This window comes from Nomascus leucogenys, chromosome 23, assembly GCF_006542625.1.
Source record: "Nomascus leucogenys isolate Asia chromosome 23, Asia_NLE_v1, whole genome shotgun sequence".
Lineage (NCBI taxonomy): Eukaryota > Metazoa > Chordata > Mammalia > Primates > Hylobatidae > Nomascus > Nomascus leucogenys.
The window spans coordinates 5,590,755-5,609,781 of NC_044403.1; the positions used below are offsets into that span (position 1 = coordinate 5,590,755).

Genomic DNA, 19,027 nt, shown 5'->3' on the forward strand with positions numbered 1-19,027 from the left:
TAAATTACAGGATTTTTTTTTCTATTTCTGTGAAGAATGTAATTTGTACTTTGATGGAGATTACATTAAATCCACAGATTGCTTTGGGAAATACGGACATTTTAACAATATTTATTCTTTCAATCCATGGATGCAGAATATCTTTCCATTTTTTGGTGTCCTCTTCAATTTCTTTCATCAGTGTTTTATAGTTTTTATTGTGGAGCTCTTTCACTTGTTTGGTTAGGTTAATTCCTAAACATTTAGTTTTATTTGTACCTACTGTAAATGGTATTACTTGTTTTCTTTTTCAGATTGTTCATTTAGCATATAGAAATGCTACTGACTTTTGTATGTTGATTTTGTATCCTGCAACTTTACTGAATTTTGAAATCAGTTCTAATAGTTTTTTCAGTAGAATCTTTAGGTTTTTTCCAAATATAAGATAAAATCATCTGCAAAAAAAAAAATAATTTGACTTCTCCCTTTCCAGTTTGGATGCCTTTTATTCTTTTTCTTGTCTGACTACTCTAGCTAGGGCTTCCAGTACTATGATGAATAAGAGTGATGACAGTGGCATCCCTGTTGTGTTCCAGATCTAAGAATATAGGCTTTCAGTTTTCCCCATTCAGTATGATACCAGCTGAGGGTCTGTCATATGTAACTTTTATTATATTGAAGTATGTTCCTACTATACCCAGTTTTTTAAGGGTTTTTATCATGAAGAAATGGTGAATTTCATCAAATGCTTTTTCAACATCGATTGAAATGATCAAATGGTTTTTGTCCTCCATTTGGTCAATATTTTGTATCACACTAATTCACTTCCATTTGTTAACCATCCTTGCATCCCAAAGGTTAATCTCACTTGGTCATGATGAATAATCATTTAATATATTGCTGCATTTGGTTTGCTAATATTTTGTTTAGGATTTTTGCATCAATATTTAACAGAGATATTGACTTGTAGTTTTCTTTCTTTTGGTGCCTTTGTTTGGTTTTGATATTGGGTAATACTGGCCTCACAGAATGAGTTAGGAAGTATTCCATCCTCCTCTATTAACTGGAATAGTTTGAGAAGGATTGGTATTAGTTCTGATTTAAATGCTTGGTGAAATTCAGCAGTGAAGCCATCAGGTTCCCAGGCTTTTCTTTACTGAGAGACTTTTTCTTACAGCTTTAATCTCCTTACTTCGTATTCATCCGTTCAGGCTTTAAATTTCTTCATGATTCCATCTTGGTAGGTTGCATGTACCTAGAAATTTGTCAATTTCTTCTACATTTTCTGATTTATGGGCAAACAGTTGCTCCTAGTAGCCACTAGGAGATACCAGACGTAGCATAGATACTAGATGAGATACCAGATGTAGTGTCTCCTTTTTCATCTCTGATTTTATTTGGATCATCTCTTTGTTTCTTAGTCTGGCAAAAGATTTGTCTGTTTTGTTTAACTTTTCAAAAAACTCAACTTTTTTGTTTCATTGATCTTTGGTATTGTTTTCTTCATGTCAGTTTCATTGATTTCTGCTCTGATTTTTATTATTTCTTTTCTTTCACTAATTTTGAGTTTGGTTTGCTCCTCCTTTTCTAGTTAAGATGCATTGTTGTTTATTTGAAATTTTTCTTTTTTGATGTAGGCACTTACAGCTATCAACTACACTCTTAGTACTGCTTTTGCTGTAACACACAGGTTTTGGTATGTTGCATTTCCATTATATGCTTCAATTTCCTTCTGAAATTTCTTCATTGACACACTGATCACTGAGGAGTATACTGTTTCCTTTTCATGTATTTGTGTAGTTTCCAAAATTCCTCTTGTTATTGATTTCTAGTTTTATTCCACTTTGGTCAGAGAAGATGCTTGATATTATTCAAATTGTTAAAAATGTTTTAAAACTTATTTTGTAATTTTTAAATACGGTCTGTCCTGGAGAATGATATATGTGCTGAGAAGAATGTGAATTCTGTAACCTTTGAATAAAATGTTCTGTAAATATCTATTAGATCAATTTGCTTTATAGTATATATTAACTCCAGTGTTGATTTGTTGATTTCTTTGTGGAAGATGTGTCCAGTACTAAAGGTGGGCTATTGACGTCTTCCGCTACTATTTTACTGGAGTCTCTCTCTCTCTCTCTTTAGCTCTAATATTTGCTTTATATACCTGGGTGCTCCAGTGCTGGGTGAATATATATTTAAAACTGTTATATCCTTTTGCTTAATTGATTCCTTTTTCATTACATAGTGACCTTTGTCTCTTCTTATAATTTTTGTTTTGAAATGCATTTTGTCTAAGCACAGCTACTCCTGCTTATTTTTGGTTTCCATTGGCATGGATTATCTTTTTCCATCCCTTTTTCTTCAGTCTATGTGTGACTTTATACATGAAGTGTGTTTCTTATACGCAACAGATCAAGGGGTCTTTTTAAAAATACATTCAGCCAGTTTATAGCTTTTGATTAGAGAGTTTAGTCTATTTATATTAAATGTCATTCCTGATAATAAGGGCTTACTCTGGCCTTTTTGTGTGTGTGTGGTTGTTTTGTAGTCTCCTCTTCCTCCTTTCTTTCCCTCCTTTTAGTGAAGATGATTTTCTCTGGTGATATGATTTGTTTTCTTAATTTTTACTTTTTGTGTGTTCATTGTATGTTTTTTGGTTAGAGTTACCATGAGGCTTGCAAATACTATCTTAGAACTCATTATTTTCAGCTCATAACAACTTAAAATTGTTTGCACAAATAAACAATCAAGGAAAAAGAAAATACTTTGCCTTAACTTCATCCCCACAGTTACTAGCTTTTTGTTATTATAACTTATTGTATTATGTCTTGAAAACTTCTTGTAGTCGTTATTTTTGATTGGTTCATTGTTTATTCTTTCTCCTTAGGATAAAAGTTTACACACCAAAGTTACAGTGTTATATTACTCTGTATTTTTCTGTGTACTTACTATTACCAGAGAGTTTTGCACATTCAGATGATTTCTTATTGCTCATAAAGGTCATTTTCTTTCTGACTGAAGTACTCCCTTTAACATTTCTTATAGGACAGGTCCTGTGTTGATAAAATCCCATAGCTTTTGTCTGAGAAAGCATTTATTCCTCCTTCATGACTGAAGGATAATTTTGCTGAATGTACTATTCTAGGGTAAAAGTTTATTTCCTTTAGCACTTTAAATATGCCATGCCACACTCTCCTGGCCTGTAAAGTTTCCACTGAAAAATCTGCTGCCAGACATATTGGAGCTCCATTATATGTTATTTGTTTATTCTCTCTTGCTGCTTTTAGGATACTTTCTTTATCCTTGACCTTTGGGAGTTGGATTATTAAACGCCTTGAGGTGCAGTCTTCTTTGGATTAAATTTGCTTAGTGTTCTATAAACTTTTTGAGCTTGGATATTGATATCTTTCTCTAGGTTTGGGAATTTCTGTTATTATACCTTTGAATAAACTTTCTATCCCTATCTCTTTGTCTATCTCCTCTTTAGGGCCAATAACTCTTAGGTTTGCCCCTTTGAGGCTATTTTCTAAATCCTGGAGGCATACTTCACTGTTTTTTATTCTTTTGTCTCCTTTGTGTATAGCCTGTTTTCAAGCTCAGTAATTTCTTCTGTTTGATCAATTCTGCTATTAAATAGCCTGTCTTCAAGTGCAGTAATTCTTTTTTTCTGCTTTGTCAGTTCTGCTATTAAAAGGCTCTGATGCATTCTTCAGTATGCCAACTGCATTTTCAATTCCAGAGTTTCTGCTTGATTGTTTTTAACTATTTCAATCTTTGTTAAATTTACCTGATAGAATTCTGAATTCGTTTTCTGTGCTATCTTGAATTTGAGTTTCCTCAAAACAGCCATTTTGAATTCCCTGTCTGAAAGATCACATCTCTGTATCTCCAGAATTGGTCTCTGGTGTCTTATTTAGTTCATTTGGTGAGGTCATGTTTTCCTGGGTTATCTTGACACTTGCAGATGTTTGTCTGTGTCTAGGCACTGAAGAGTTAGGTATTTATTTTAGTTCTTTGCAGTCTGGGCTTTTTTGTATCCATCCTTCTTGGGAAGGCTTTCCAAATATTTGAAAGGAACTTGGATGTTATAATCTAAGCTGGATCTTCTTTAGGGGAGACCCCAATAGCAGTAATGCTATGGTTCTTGCAGACTCATAGAGGTACAGCCTTGATGGTTTTGGACAAGATCCAGAAGAATTCTCCGAACTACAAGGCAGAGATTCTTGTTCTCATTCCTTAGTTTCTCCCAAACAAATGAAGTTTATATCTCTATTCTGAGCCAACTAGAGCTGGGGCTACCACCCCTAGGACTGTGCTGGGTCAGACCTGAAGCCAGCACAGCATTAAGTCTCGCCCAAGGCCTGGCTACCACCTAGGTTCGCTCAAAGCCCTGGGGCTCTATAATCAGGAGGTGGCAAGGCAAGCCAAGCCTGTGTCCTTCCCTTCAGGGCAGTGAGTTCCCTTAGGCCTCAGGCAGATCCAGAGGTGCTGTTCAGGAGCCAAAGACTAGAGTCATCTAGTCTTTACCTTAGACATCTTAGACATATACCTGGTGTTCCATTATACTATGGCTGAGATGGAACTCAAACCCCAAGGTACAATCCTTCCCACTCTTCCCTCCCCTTTCCAAAGGTAGAGGAGCCTCACCCAGTGGCTACTCCACCTCAGGCCTATGTGAAGTACTGCAGACCTACAGAAAGTACTGTCAGATAACTGCTGATGTGCCCTTAAGGCCCAAGGGCTCTTCCATTAGCTTGTAGCATATGCTGCCTGGGCTGGGACTCACCCTTCAGGAAAATGAACTCCTCCTCTGGCCCAGGGCTGGTCCAGAAATGTCATCCAAGAGCCAAGTCCTAGAACTGGGGACCCTAGAGGTCTACTTGGTGCTCTACCCCACTGAGACCGAGCTAGTATCTGAGGTGCCAGACAAAGTCCCCTTTACTTTTCCCTCTACTGTTCTCTAGCAGGAGTCTCATCCTTTAGCCACCACAGCTGGGAATGCGCTGAGCCTCATCTGAAGCCAGCAAGTCTCAGAGGCTCACCCAAGGCCCTTGATGTAGTAACTGGGTATTGCTGCTGGTTATTCAGGGCCCAAAGGCTCTTGAGTTGACAGGGAATAAATCCTGTCAGGACTGGGTCCTTCCTTTCAAGGCAGCAGGTTCCCTTCTGGCCTAAGATATGTCTAGAAATGTCGCCCAGGAGCTAGGGCCTGGAAAGGAGGCCTCGTGACTCTGACCAATGCCCTATCCTGCAGTGGCTGAGCTAGTATCCAAGATGCAAGACAAAGTCCTCCCTACTGTTACATCTCCTCTCCTTAAGTGGAAGGAAGGGGTCTCTTTTGGAGCTGGGAGCTGTACAACCTGGGGCTGGGGATGGGTGATGCCACACTACCTCAGCTATCCTGGCTAGTGTCTCAGTAGGTTACATGCCCCGCCATTCCACTGACTTTTGGCCTGGTTCTGTGCTAGGACTCGCCTAAGTGTTGCAGTCCTTGTGGCCTAGACTTCTGCATTCCTTTTGGGCCCCAGAGCACTGTAGCCCATGGTGGTAAGGCTTGGGGGAACTCAAGTTCCTACTGACTGCTAGGATCAGTGATTCCCCTCTGGCTAAGGCTGATTTAAATGCTCACTCAGTGGGCAGGAGTCAGGTAAGTTTGGTCTGGTTTTGCTTTCTGGTATACCAAGGGCAGCACTGAGTTCAATGCCTCCCAATTGCTGATTCTCCTCCCCAGGGCAAAGAGACACTCTCTGGATGGGGAGGGGTGGTGTCAGACATTCAAGAGTGTTTTGCCTACATCTTCAGTGTCTCTGTCAGCAATATAAAGTAAAAATCAAGTAGTTTGCTCACTTGTTTCTTGGTTTTTATAAAGGTGCTTTTTCTGTGTAGATGTTAAACTGGTGTCCGGGCAGAAAGGATGGTGGGTGAAGCCTTCTATTCCACCATCTTGCTACACTTCTTCAAAAAAAAGTTTTTTGTTTATTTATTGTTATTCTGACTAGGATTACCCCAAAATGGTCAATTTTTGTTATTATCCCCAGAGACAGACATGCTGAATTATATTTATCAGAAGCAAATGTTGCCAGTCACCAAAATTTCAAGCCTTAGAGACATGTTTGGTTTCATATCCTATTTCCAGTCACCAGGTTCAGTCTTCCCCTCAAAATGTTTATCTGCCCTTTCTTCACCATTTCAACTGCCATCACGTGGGCTACGCTGCCCTCTTCATGCATGTCAAGTATTCCAGCAACTTCTAGAGAGTATTCTTATGTTTAGACTTTTTCTTGCTTCTGTGCATCACATTTAAGGCTGTCCAGTTAATCTTCCATAAAAAATATTTAGCTCTTGTCCCTTTTGTGCCAGTGGAGCCTCTGGTGGCATTCTATTTGTGATAATATTATATCCAAATTTGTCTCTTTGACTTCAATGTTCTCATAATTGGCTCATGTATATTAATTCCATCTCTGTTTTATAATACTGTCCCAAAAAACATTTCGATTTGTCAAACTGATATCCACCAAACACTGTGCTCATTTCCATCTGTGTGTTTTCAACTGCCTCAACATGTTGTACTTTGTAATATTTCACTCGATCTCAAATTGGAACAATTTATAAATTTGACATATTTCTGTAGTTCATTGTAATGTCTTTGAAAACAATGAGAAAGTCTCATTCACACTTGTAACTTCTGTAGAAGCTACCATGTTTTCATGTGTATAGTAAATACTCACGTCATGTATATAGGAAATACTGCAGTTTCCTGGACATGCCATGCTCTCCAAGCTTGGAATGATTTATCTTCATCCTTCTCTGTTTAATAAGCCTACTTCTCCTTCTTCATGATTCAGTTTAAGTATCATCATCTCTAGGAGCCTTTCCTGAAATGCTCCAGGCCTTCTACATCACAACGTGGGTAGATCTACTACTCCTCAAATGTGCTCATAGAATACCTTACATTGTATCATTCTCAAAGCACTCTGCAGCTCAAAATTATAATAATCAGTTTACTTGTCTATCTTACCAACTTGATATCCCTTTGAAACCACAGACTATATTTATGACACAGCACAGTCTTTATGACTAGAATACTACTATAGTATCTGGTACAAACTACAGATGCACAGTTCATCAGAATGAACATGTGGATTTGTTTCCCCAATTCAAAGAAAATCTACTTAAGAGTAGAGACTATGTATTACATTTCTTGTGTCTCCCAGAGCAACTTATTCTATGGGTACACACTAGATTACAGCTTCTTACAACTGTCTTAGTTTATGGCTCTCTTGCTGTCTCAGTAATTTTTTTCATGCTCCTACTAGGCCAAAAGAAATACCTAGTTGTTCCATATATTAATTAGGTAGGTGATAACTTAGCCATTTGAAAAGATAATATATAAAAATTGAAAGGAAACTATTTTTATTTCATCCTTAACTATAGTTCCTTACTCATGAGAATTTTGTACATATTAGGCATTGCACAACTTCTTAACCCTTGGAATAAGATGGGATAACAACACTCTCATGCTCTGTTCCACATTGGTTTTTGCATAGTACTTGCTTTTTATCTCAGCAACATCCAAAATGCCAGCTTCACAAAGATATAATAAAAGACAAAGAAATGTAACATAAACAAATATCGACAAGCTGGTAGTTCATCTGGTTTCAAGAGCTCAAGTATTGCTGCATTACCTTCTGATTAAAAAAAAAAAAAACTTGCAGCATCCTTATGAATTCATTGCAGCATCCCCCTCTTGATACACAGTTTGGAAAACTACAGCATTTTGGTAATCATCAGTAACCATCTGTTTACCTGCTGCTTATTATGCATGGCACTACGCTAGATGTGAAAATTACATCAGTAAATAACATAGTAACTATAATAGTAGTAAACAACGACAGGGGCCATCCTAGCAAGAACAACATATACTATGTTCCAGGCACTGTGCTAAGTAAATGAAATGAATTTATGCTGCCTTATTTGCAATTTAGTGGTGCTGAAGATTCTGTGCCCCAACAAAGATGTATGTGAAAGACATAGAGCTAAATGAAATAGAATATAAAAAGGATTAAAATAAAAACATAAAAGTCATGCTTTACATTTTTAGGTTAAAAGTTAACAAAATGGTCAGGTATATTATCATTCAATCCTCGGGATGATTTTGAGAGGCATGTATACCCTGAAATTTAGAAAACTTAGGCTACTTAACCAAAGTATAAGCTTATAAAACAACAATATAAGTATTTTAAATGTATTGTAAAAGGATTTTACAGTAATTATTTCAGAAAAAAGAACTTTTTAAAATTAAATTATAAAAATGATAGATTTTTGAAATATTAGTAATTGGGTACAAATCTGTGAAGTAGGAATTTGCCCTGCACCTATAATAATATAGGAATAGAAACAGATGTCCATAGTGTGGAAAGGACAGTAGAGATTATATTCTCTAATACACACATTCTTCAACCTTCCACCCAATCCATCTTTTCAATCCTGGATAAAACGATGCACATTTTGCTAGATCAACTGTGATTTCGTAGTTTCAGCTTATACAGTCATACACCATATGATGATATTTTTGTCAGTGAGGGACTGTGTATTCAACATTGGTGTCTTAAGATTATAATAGGTATTTTTACTGTTCTTTTTTTTGTTTAGATACACACTTATCATTGTGTTACAACTGCCTATAGTACTCAGTACAGTAACATGCTGTATGGGTTTGTAGCCTAGGAGCAACATACTATACCTAAATAACCTAAGTGTGTGGTAGGCTATACCACCTAGGTTTCTAGAAGTACACTCTATGAGATTTGCATTATAAAATCTCCCAATGATGCATTTCTCAGAATGTATCCCCATGGTTAAGAGACAAAAGACAGCAGTGAGCTAAAAATTTTCACCTACTTCTTCTATCTCTCCCTCTTCAGCTAAGTTAAAAAATATACATATACACACACACACATATATACAGATATATCTATATCTATATCTATATATCTATCTATATATAATATCCCTTTGATATTTTTACATGTGCATATATAGTATGCAAATATGTGAAGAATGTGGCTTTATCTTTTTTTCTTTTCAAGGCTAAACGCTTCAGTTCCTTCAATAGTATTTGACAAGGTTTCCTGCTTCGTCACAATACCACCTAACATTTGCATGACAGCTATGGTTTCTAAGCTTTTTCGCCAATCTATTATCTTTCTTTTTTGACTTGTTTCTAAGGGCCTCACAACAACTATGCAAAGCAGGTATTATTAATCCCATTTAGAGATCTGAAAGTGGGCCTCACGCATTTTTAAAACTTGGTCAAAATTACATGAGTCACAAGCTAGGACTCAAATCTAACCCTCTTTACTCCTTAGCACATTTATTTGACAATCGGTTAAAATTCTTTTGATCACAAGTAACAGAAAATTCAGCACAAATTGACTTGAGGGGAAAAAAAAAGCAGTTATAGTCTCATATGAGAGAACATAAAAGAACTTAAGAGTGGGCTCCATCTAGTATGCAAACAATGACAATGTGATCAGGAGGCAAATTTCTTCAGTTCTTAGCTCTGCCAATGATGTTGTTTCTATTTTCTCAAAAGCTCTACATATATGGTCCCAAGACAATTACTAACAGCTTTAAAGATTTCCTCATTTTCTTACTGTGAACAACAGAGTTTATATACCTGAGGAGGCAAGTCCTCAAATTGAGTCTGAAGAGCTTGGCTCAAATTATGTATGCATCCTTGGAACATGGGGATGGAAAATAATTATTAGCCTAGATCAACAAGTACCTATATGTAAATTAGAAAGTAGGTTAAATTTCCTCTAAACCACATCGCTAAAAAATAAAACGATCACATTGGGAACAGAGGAATAGATGCTGAGGAGGTACAAATGAATGTCTAAGACATTCTCATTCTGATTTGGAAATGTCTCTTTTAAAACATGGTATCTTTTGAATCTACATGAATGGTATAATTGAATGTAATGCTTCCATTTGACCAGTGAAAGAGTGTACTACTTTACTATGACCTAAAAATTCTACTTGTATTCATGCAGCCATTCATCACTGTAGAGCAAATATATACTAGTTGTTCAAAGTAAACATTTTTCTGAAGCTGAAAGTAATTATCCTTGACCTCTCAGAGTATTTTCCAAGTTTTTCATTGAGTAACAATAATAAGAATCAGTTCAGTTTGGCATCCAACTGACAGTGTGATGAATGCTTCTTTAAAAGGGGGATAATAACATCCGAAGCACTATTTTAAATAACTCTAATCTTGGTAAAATGTTCCAGTTAAAAGCTACCAAAACTCTAACAGCCAAATTGTGTTGTTGGAGACCCAGTTGATTTTTTAAAGATTAGTATGTCTCCTTAAAACAGTGCTGGTCCTATATATTATAATCTATTGCAGTTTGTTAAGACTCAGCTCCTCCTTTCAAGGTGCTTGTAATCTATTGGAGAAGACATAGAAACAGGTCTTTTTCTAACAACATGGCTGAGCAGTGGTACAGTTATATACTGAACGCTCAAGAGGAGCACTTGATTTAATCTGTAGGGAGGAAATAAAAGTTTTATGGAGGATAAAAATGATGAATTATGAAATAGGAGTGGGTTTTGCCAGTCAGGAAGCAATGGGATTCTAGGCTGATGGTGCAGTATGAACCAAGGCCCAAGACCGTAAAATAGCCCACTATGTGTACCAGCCATTTGGTTCTAAAAGCGTGAAATGTGAAACAGAGCAGCAGAAGATGAGCTAGACAGGTAAAGACCAGGTTAATGAAAGATGTATATTTTATGCTAAGTAGTTTGAACTTTTATCTTATCTTTTATCTTATAGGCTACAGGGAGGCACTGGAAGAATTTAAAGTAGGAGAATGATATCCATTTTTCGCTCCAAGTTGAAAAGGCATAAAACTGGAGGTAAAGAAGTCTATATAGGAGGTCAAGGTAAGCAATAAGAATATTAATTGAGACAAAGATAACAGGTTTGAAGTAAGCATATATGTTTAAGGATTATTTTTCAGGTAAGATGGAAAGGTTCTGATAATTAAAAGGATGTGAGGTGGGTGGATTACAAGGTCAGTAGCTTGAGACCAATAATTTGAGTCTGGCCAATATGGTAAAACCCCATCTCTACTAAAAATACAAAAATTAGCCAGGTGTGGTGGTGTGTGCCTGTAGTTGCAGCTATTCAGGAGGCTGAGGCAGAAGAATTGCTTGAAACCAGGAGGTGGAGGTTGCAGTGAGCTAAGATAGCACCACTGCATTCCAGCCTGGGCGACAGAGTGAGACTCCATCTCAAAAAAAAAAAAAAAAAAAAAACGGTGTGCAAATGAGGACAAAAGGGAAAATCTAGGATGAATTCTCATTCTCTGGACTGGAGAACTTGGCAGATGTTGTGTTATAGACATCTCACTGAATGACTATAACTGAAAAAAAATATAATGGAAAAAAGGACTTAGATGAAAAGGTATCATTTCTCTATAGATATGATACATTTGATAATTTAAAATGTCATTATGATTTTATTATCGTCTAGGTTATTATCAAAGTATTATAAATAAAAACTTTAAAATGAATGAATGAATCAAAACTAAAGAAGTCAGCACAGAAAAATTTCAGGGTTGTGAAACTAGCCTGCTAAGCTAAAATAGAAATGCTATTTCCTTTTTTAAAAGAAGGGTCAGGTGGCAGTACTAAATTTCTTAAGGAAAATTTAACCACTGATTGTAATGTCTGTGGCTTCTCGGGAAAACATAACCCCAAATTACAGTGGCTGTGGTTATAAACTATTATGAAGAGCTTCCAACGTCAGACATAGTTTGAGTGTCTGTATGCACTGGAGTTCTTTTACAGGACTTTGCTAGAACAGCAAAATTAATGACTATCCTCTTTCTGCCTACTTTGGTGTCAATAACAAACGTCTTTTCCTTTACTTAACAAAGACTTTTAAGTGACCCAGAATTAATTTAATATGAAAATCAATAAGCCAGGGTAATAAATTTTCCTCTTATTATCTCAGAAAAAAAGTACAATCTACAATCAACACTAAGACTTAGTCTTAACTTACGATCAAGGCCAAAGGAAAACATCTCTCAAGTAAATTCTGAGAATTATCTACCACAGTCCTTAGGTACTCGGTTTTCTGTCATAGTTTAACATTTCTCTCCTCAGTAAATGCCAGTACTAGCGGAGAGGAAATCTGGAGGTAAATTCTAAAGCAGAAGCTGATTTTTCCCTTTTCATTTCTCAGGAATAATTTAGGTGGCTTAAGTTACACAATGTTTTTGTGTTGCCATACTAGATCATTTCCTAATTTCTACTGTGACTTAGTAGACAAAGAAAGATATTAACTGCTGTTAATTATGGTTTCTTTTTAGTTTTCTTTAAAAGAACATTTGAGTGCTGTGAAATGACCTAAACCTTAGAATTCAAAAATGGCTTCCAAGCTTTTAAAAAGTCAGTCCCTTCAGTTAATACTCAAAACAGTTTGTAGGTCCCTGGAGAGTGTCTCTTCAGGTCTATGTATCCCAACTAGCTGCCAAACACCTAAAAGACAGAATGAGCACGGGCATCTGCATCTAGGCTGGGGCTCAGCAGAAAGTGGCAGAAGCTGCTGTTCATAGTGGTGACCTGAGCTTCCTGGAAAGTCTGGATGAATGCCTGGCTACTCAATCATGGGTTACAGGGTGACACAGACAGCACCAATAACTGTAACACTTTCATTATTTCATCTGAAGTACAACTGTTACGTGTGAAACTATTTACAGTATTACACAGCTAATCTAAAGTGGCCATATTCTTTCTAGGTGGAAGATGGACACAATCCATAAAAGAACGTCATAGAACCCTATCCAGAAATCATTTCCTTTTTATTTATTTGGCTTTAAATAACAACTATACACTTATTAACCCAAAATTTCTATCTCCAGGCCTGACAACTCCCCTGAATTCCATTTCTATATTTCTAACTGCCTACTCAACATTTCCTCTAGGCTCATGAATAAGCATCACACATTTAATACACACAAATTAGATTTTTTAACCCCATGAAACTTACTTAACCTTTTCTCACCTCAGTAAATGAAATTACATCCAAAATCACCATCCATCCAGTCAGTTATTCTGATAGTCATTTGTTTTTTTAAAAATCAGCTCTATTAAGGTATTACTTACATACAATTTTCACAGACATTAAGTGTGTAATTTGATGTTTTGTCAAATATAAGCACTATCACAATCAAAATAAATGATAAAACATTATCATCGCCCTCAAAAAATTCCCCTGCCCCCAGTTATTGTAACTACTGATGTGTCTTCTCTCATATCACTTTTGTCTTCTCTAGAATTTCATATAAATCGAATTATATGAAATGAAAATTTACTGAGTTTGGCTTCTTTCCTAACTATATTGTCTAAAGAAATCCCCTACAACCATTATCAGCTAAATATATAACCCCGAATTTTTTCTTCCTAGCCCACAGCACCACATGGCATGATCTTGCTTATCATAGCTCTTTTCCAACTTGAATGTAAGCTCTATGAAAGCACAGGGGCCTTGTCTATCTTGCTTAATGTTGTGTGTCAGAAACGTCTAACAGTGCCAAAACATGGCAGAGGCGCCATAAATGTTACAGAATAGACAATACATAAAAATAACACCTTCTTAAAGTTTTGCCTATAGAACTTATCTATTAGTTTCCTAGGATCATTTCAAACATTAAATGATAAATGACATAAATCTGTACTTTATACTAAGGTGAGAACACAGGAAGATGGAATAGAGTAGTGGCAAATTACAAGGCCTCAGGAGTTAGGCTGCCTAAATTTGAATACTGCCTGTTGACTCCTCTAAAAAGTCACATGGCCTAAAACAAGTTACACAATCTCTGTAAGCTTTAGTCTCCCCATCTGCAACAATGGGGATAATAATAGTACCTACTTCATAAGGTCATTGTGAGGAATTGAGATAAAACATCTAAAAAAATTAGAAAAGTGCTCAGCACTTAGAATTGAATTAATGATAGTAAATATTGTTAATTATTGCCATCTCCACCACCACCAGTTCTGCTATTATCTTACTGGTAGTACTATTTTCTGCAGCCAAAGCTACAAAGAAAAAAAAAAACATAAAAATACCTTTTTAGCTAAACTAACTTAATATATTTGCTTAGAATAAAGGCAAATTAATGAAACTTGAATATGGGGAACTATTATTGTTTCCCTTATCAGATAATGATCTGTCAGCTTTTGTAATGCCCTTTATTTGAGGGATTTTCCCTAAAAGAAGTAACAAGGACATTAATTACAAATGTGAAACTCATAGTTCAAATCCTCCAGGGTATGTACAGAATGAAGAGGCAGTATTTCAGATTCCTATCACTAGTAGCCCAGGGGTAAAGTCTATTTATAAATTATACTTCTAGTCTTGCAACAAAACTAATTTAGGGTAATTAATTAAACTCATGGGACTTTATACAAACCAATCTGTAGTAATATATTAGTTTTTCCAATTGGCTTTTCCTAGGAAACTAATATGATTAATTAATAAATGGTATCTATAAACTTATTTGAAAATTTTGGACGACAAATACAATTAAGTCATAAAAAGCATCTTCTGGGAAGTATACTCTTCAGGGATACTTACTACATGTTTTCTACATGCCTATTTTTCTTGTAGCTGGTATTTTACAACTAGCATAATTTTCATTTTTTTGAATGATTATAATCAGATACATTATTAATTTACCTTTTCCTTTACCTTGGGAATTTAGAAAAATATTAAAATACCAGATGATGTCAACAAGAGGTGAAACAGGAAAACCCTGGATCCTCTGTCCTTCCATGGAAACACTCAATTTACAATGACACATGCACAAATACCCTTTGTGGGGAATCTAGACACAAACTGAAAGGGTCCTTCACCCTGGGCAAGCATGAAATCGGCTATACTGAAACTGGTAGGAAAACTCAAGATCTAACTCTCACCACAATCCCTATCCCCAATACAGTGCCATATGATCCAAAGGAAACCCACAGCTCTCAACTTCTCCGGTGGGAAGAAAGTTGGATTACATGTCCAACCAACCTTTCTAGAAACTGCCCAGGTTACTCGCTTCTGTCTTACCTATCTCAGAGCAGTAACAGGACCTGGCATACTAGTGATGCCCAGGGGCCCGTGAGAACAAAGATGGCGGCTTAAATTAACAAGCAAATGGTTGCTATAGCCCACCCTCCTGCTCAGTCCAAGAAAGAGGGCAAAAAACCTCAGATTGCAGCTTCTCCCTGGGGAGGGAAAGAGTTGGACTACATGTCCAAAGTTCTAATTTGTCTAGGGGCTCCTGGGAGACTGGCTTCTGTCTCACCTCTCTGCGAGCATTGGAAAACCATGTACTATAGACAGCTATGGGGTGCCAACAACAAACACAGCAGTTTGGATTAGCATAAAGGTTTGAGAGGCCCGCAAAATCTCTGATTAGGTTCATTGGTATGGTTCTTCACCAGTACAAGGCCAGTCAATGAAGACTGTGAGAGGCAGCTGTTATTTCTAATGCATAGAAACCAACACATAGAGTCAAGAAAAATAAATAAGGAATAACGTTCCAAACAAAGAAATAAATGTCCTGAAATCCACCCAAATGATACAGAGATATATAATTTAACTTGGCAGAGACTTTCTAGCAAAACATGCAAACATTTGTAAGGAAATTAATGTAATTTATTCAAGACATGTTTAGATTGTCTTCACCATATTCTGAACCTATAGAGGACAAATTTCAAAGTAGTGTATCATATACTGCATGTTTCTTGTAGACTCTTGACAAAGCAGCAGAGAAGTGTGCTCTTTAAAATATATATTTTTCCATTAGGAAGATGAATATGTGCTGATTTTTTTCATGCCTTCTTATCCAATTCAAGTGATGAATGGCCCACATCTATGTGAGGTTACAGGAAAGTTCGGGGTCATAAAACAAATTTAAATAAACTCTCCCGAATAAGAACTTAGCCAATGAACTTGACCTTACTGGCATGAAATTCCAACCAACTGAAGTGACAGACAAACATTTATATGCAATAGGTACTCAATATATATTTATTGATAGATTACGGTAAGAATTAGAAGGTAATATTGCTTTAGTGAAAAAATGCAAGAAAAAAAAAGATCTGCTACTGTACTCCTGTTATCTTACCATAGATGCTACCTACAGATCCGTTTAATTTTTGTAATAAATGGGTAACTGTGTGTTCTTGAGAATAAACAAGTGACATCTTTTAAAAATATAACTTTTATCTTGGATATTAAAAACTTTGAGCTTTTTAAGGCTTCATTAAGATTAATGAGTCATAAAAAAATCTGGGTTGATCTGAAAGGTTAGTCATTTTAGCTGCATTTATAATGTGAATGAACAATTGTAGTATATTTAACAGTTTGAACATGTGAGACTTCTATGAATGTTATTCTTTTGCTTTTGATACTTAAGGGAAGATTTATTTAAGTACTTCTGCAATATATATATATATATATAGAGAGAGAGAGAGAGAGAGAGACTAATTCAAGTAAAATAGAACCGTGCAAATTCAGTTACAGGAAAACAAACTAAGGTAGTGTCAGATAAACAATCAAAAGTTATTTTGCATGTAGACCATGCCTGTCGATCGTTACGTATCTTTATGAGACTATAGGGAATATTTGTGAGGTTTTATTAATTATTGTTACCAACCATAGGTATAGAGATTTACAAATTAGAACTATAAATTAATTGAATCAAATTGTTTTCTACACAAATATATTATTTTGTATTGATTGAGTCTGTGTGGATGTGTGCATATGTGTCTCTATGTATGAGAAAAGGAAAAACAACACAGAAAGTTTAACGTATTTGCAATGACTAAACATAAATTTTGTTTTGACCTTTTAGAAAATAAAGTAAAAGGGTAAAATGGTTACTAATTTTTCAATATCAGAAAGATGAAAGCACATTAAAATATTAAAAATGATTAATTCAAAATATTAACATCAAAATGAAAATTAATAATTAAAAAGTCATAAATATCTACTAAGATTGTTTTAAGTAAGATAAAAGATAGAGTAAGGGTACTTCATTTGAGAAAAATGAGAAAAAAGTAAATATTTACTAACAGTTAATATTACTAACCTGACTTATTTTTCTTTGTTCTTGTATAGCTTTTTGAATTTCCTGAGATACTTTTTCTTGATCTTTTGCATGTTCTGTCTTCCATAATTCCCTTTCTTCGGCATGGGCTTTTTCTGAATTTTTTCTTTCTTCTTCTATGACTTTTAAAACTGCATCCTTCATTGCTTCTTTTTCAAGCTTCAAAATAAATAAAGACCAGAAAAAATTTGAAAGATTGACTGCATAATAATTTCTTGAGTAACAGACTTGGTTAACCTAAAAGATAAAAAACTTTGATCCTATAGTGTTTAGTTCTGACATTGCTGTTTTTATGCATAGTAAATAACTGCTATAAAATAAAATCTATTATTCTTTTTTATACAAATATTCCTACTTAATTTCCATGGCATTTCTAATCTTCAAAGAAATCAGACCTTAGGTGAAGTAGCAGATTTCAAACTATATGGTCTAAGGATCCCTTTACAATCTTAAAATTATTGAGGATATCAAAGAGATTTTGTTTATGTTGATCATATGTATTAATACATATTAGAAATTCAAGAAAAAATAAAATTATTAATTCATTTAAAATTAATACAATTGACTGCATTGATATTAACAAATAATATATTTTATGAAAAATAACTACTTTCTAAAATTAAAAAAGTAAGGAAAATGCTACTGTATGTGTCTGTAAATCTCTTTAATATCTGACTTAATAGAAGACAGCTAAATTAATTCTTATTTCTCCCTTCTGTGTTAAATCTGTAATGATGTTTTTTAGTTGAAGTATATAAAGAAAACCCAGTCTCACACAGATAAGTAGTAGGAAAAACTGAGTGTTTAGTAGCCAGGTTAGATAATTGTGGATATTCTTGATGATTTCACATCAGAACTTGACAAGGACTAGTTCTTAAAGGTCAGATGCCATAATGAAAATAAAATTATGTCAAATGAAATTTTCATGCTATTACAGTCCTTTCTTGCAATCTGAATGAATCACTTATCCATGCATAATTTTTAACATTTTTATGTGAAAAATACTGATTCATTGAGTTACATGTCTTCTCCAGATGCTGACACATTTCTTTATATCATAATTTAAAAATCACGTTTGTTAATGTTACCATAAATCTCATCAGGAACATACATACTGGAAAACAGATACAAATTTTCTAAAATTCGACTTTTTGCTTTAAATCACCTCAAACTATTCCAAAGAAAGAGTGCTACTTTCCATTTTGTTCTTAAATCCACACTCCAGCAGTATACAACTTGGCCACCTTCTATATTATTCACATCAAACATATATGTTGACTCCATCTTCTCCATATTTCTAGAATTTGCCTATTTCTTTCCTTTCCAAACTACTACTACTGGTCTGTTTCTACCACTCAGTATCTCTTAGCCAGACTTTTGATGTATTCTATGAATTCTTTCCCTGCCTCTAGCTTTTGTTGCCTCTAATTTCCCAAAAGTTAATGTCAATTACCATTAGATCACAAACATGTTTTTAAAATGTCAATATGTCTCCCTTATCCTATGGAATGAAATTCAAACTCTGTCCAGAATTCTAGCCATCCTTTCAGGCTCAATTCAAAAGTAATTTATTGCTTAAAAACTTCTATGACATAGATATATGATGTACATACTCATAATAATTTAGTGCATCCCTCCTTGACCTCTTGGTATATAAATAGTATTTTTCTTATCTGATTACAAATTATTTAAGAAAATGACAAAATCATAGTCACCCTTGAATTTAACCCTGGCATAGTGATACACAGATATGAGACATTCAATGTTTGTTTGCTAAATTTAATTTTAAATCTAAAATTCAAAATAAGTGTTAAAAGTGTATTTGTTGGTGTGTGTATATTTTATATCTATGAATACATGATTTAGATGAGTTA

General features: G+C 35.0%; 1 protein-coding gene across 8 annotated transcripts in view; it reads right to left on the reverse strand.

The window, feature by feature from the left end:
* CCDC91 (coiled-coil domain containing 91) overlaps positions 1 to 19,027 on the reverse strand; it is a 356,684-nt gene that overhangs the window by 76,022 nt on the left and 261,635 nt on the right. For all 8 annotated transcript variants that reach the window (XM_030804474.1, XM_030804476.1, XM_030804471.1 and 5 more), the window contains one exon: positions 17,136 to 17,312. In XM_030804474.1, the coding sequence (XP_030660334.1) occupies positions 17,136 to 17,312 (177 nt within the window). The remainder of the gene's footprint in view (positions 1 to 17,135; positions 17,313 to 19,027) is intronic.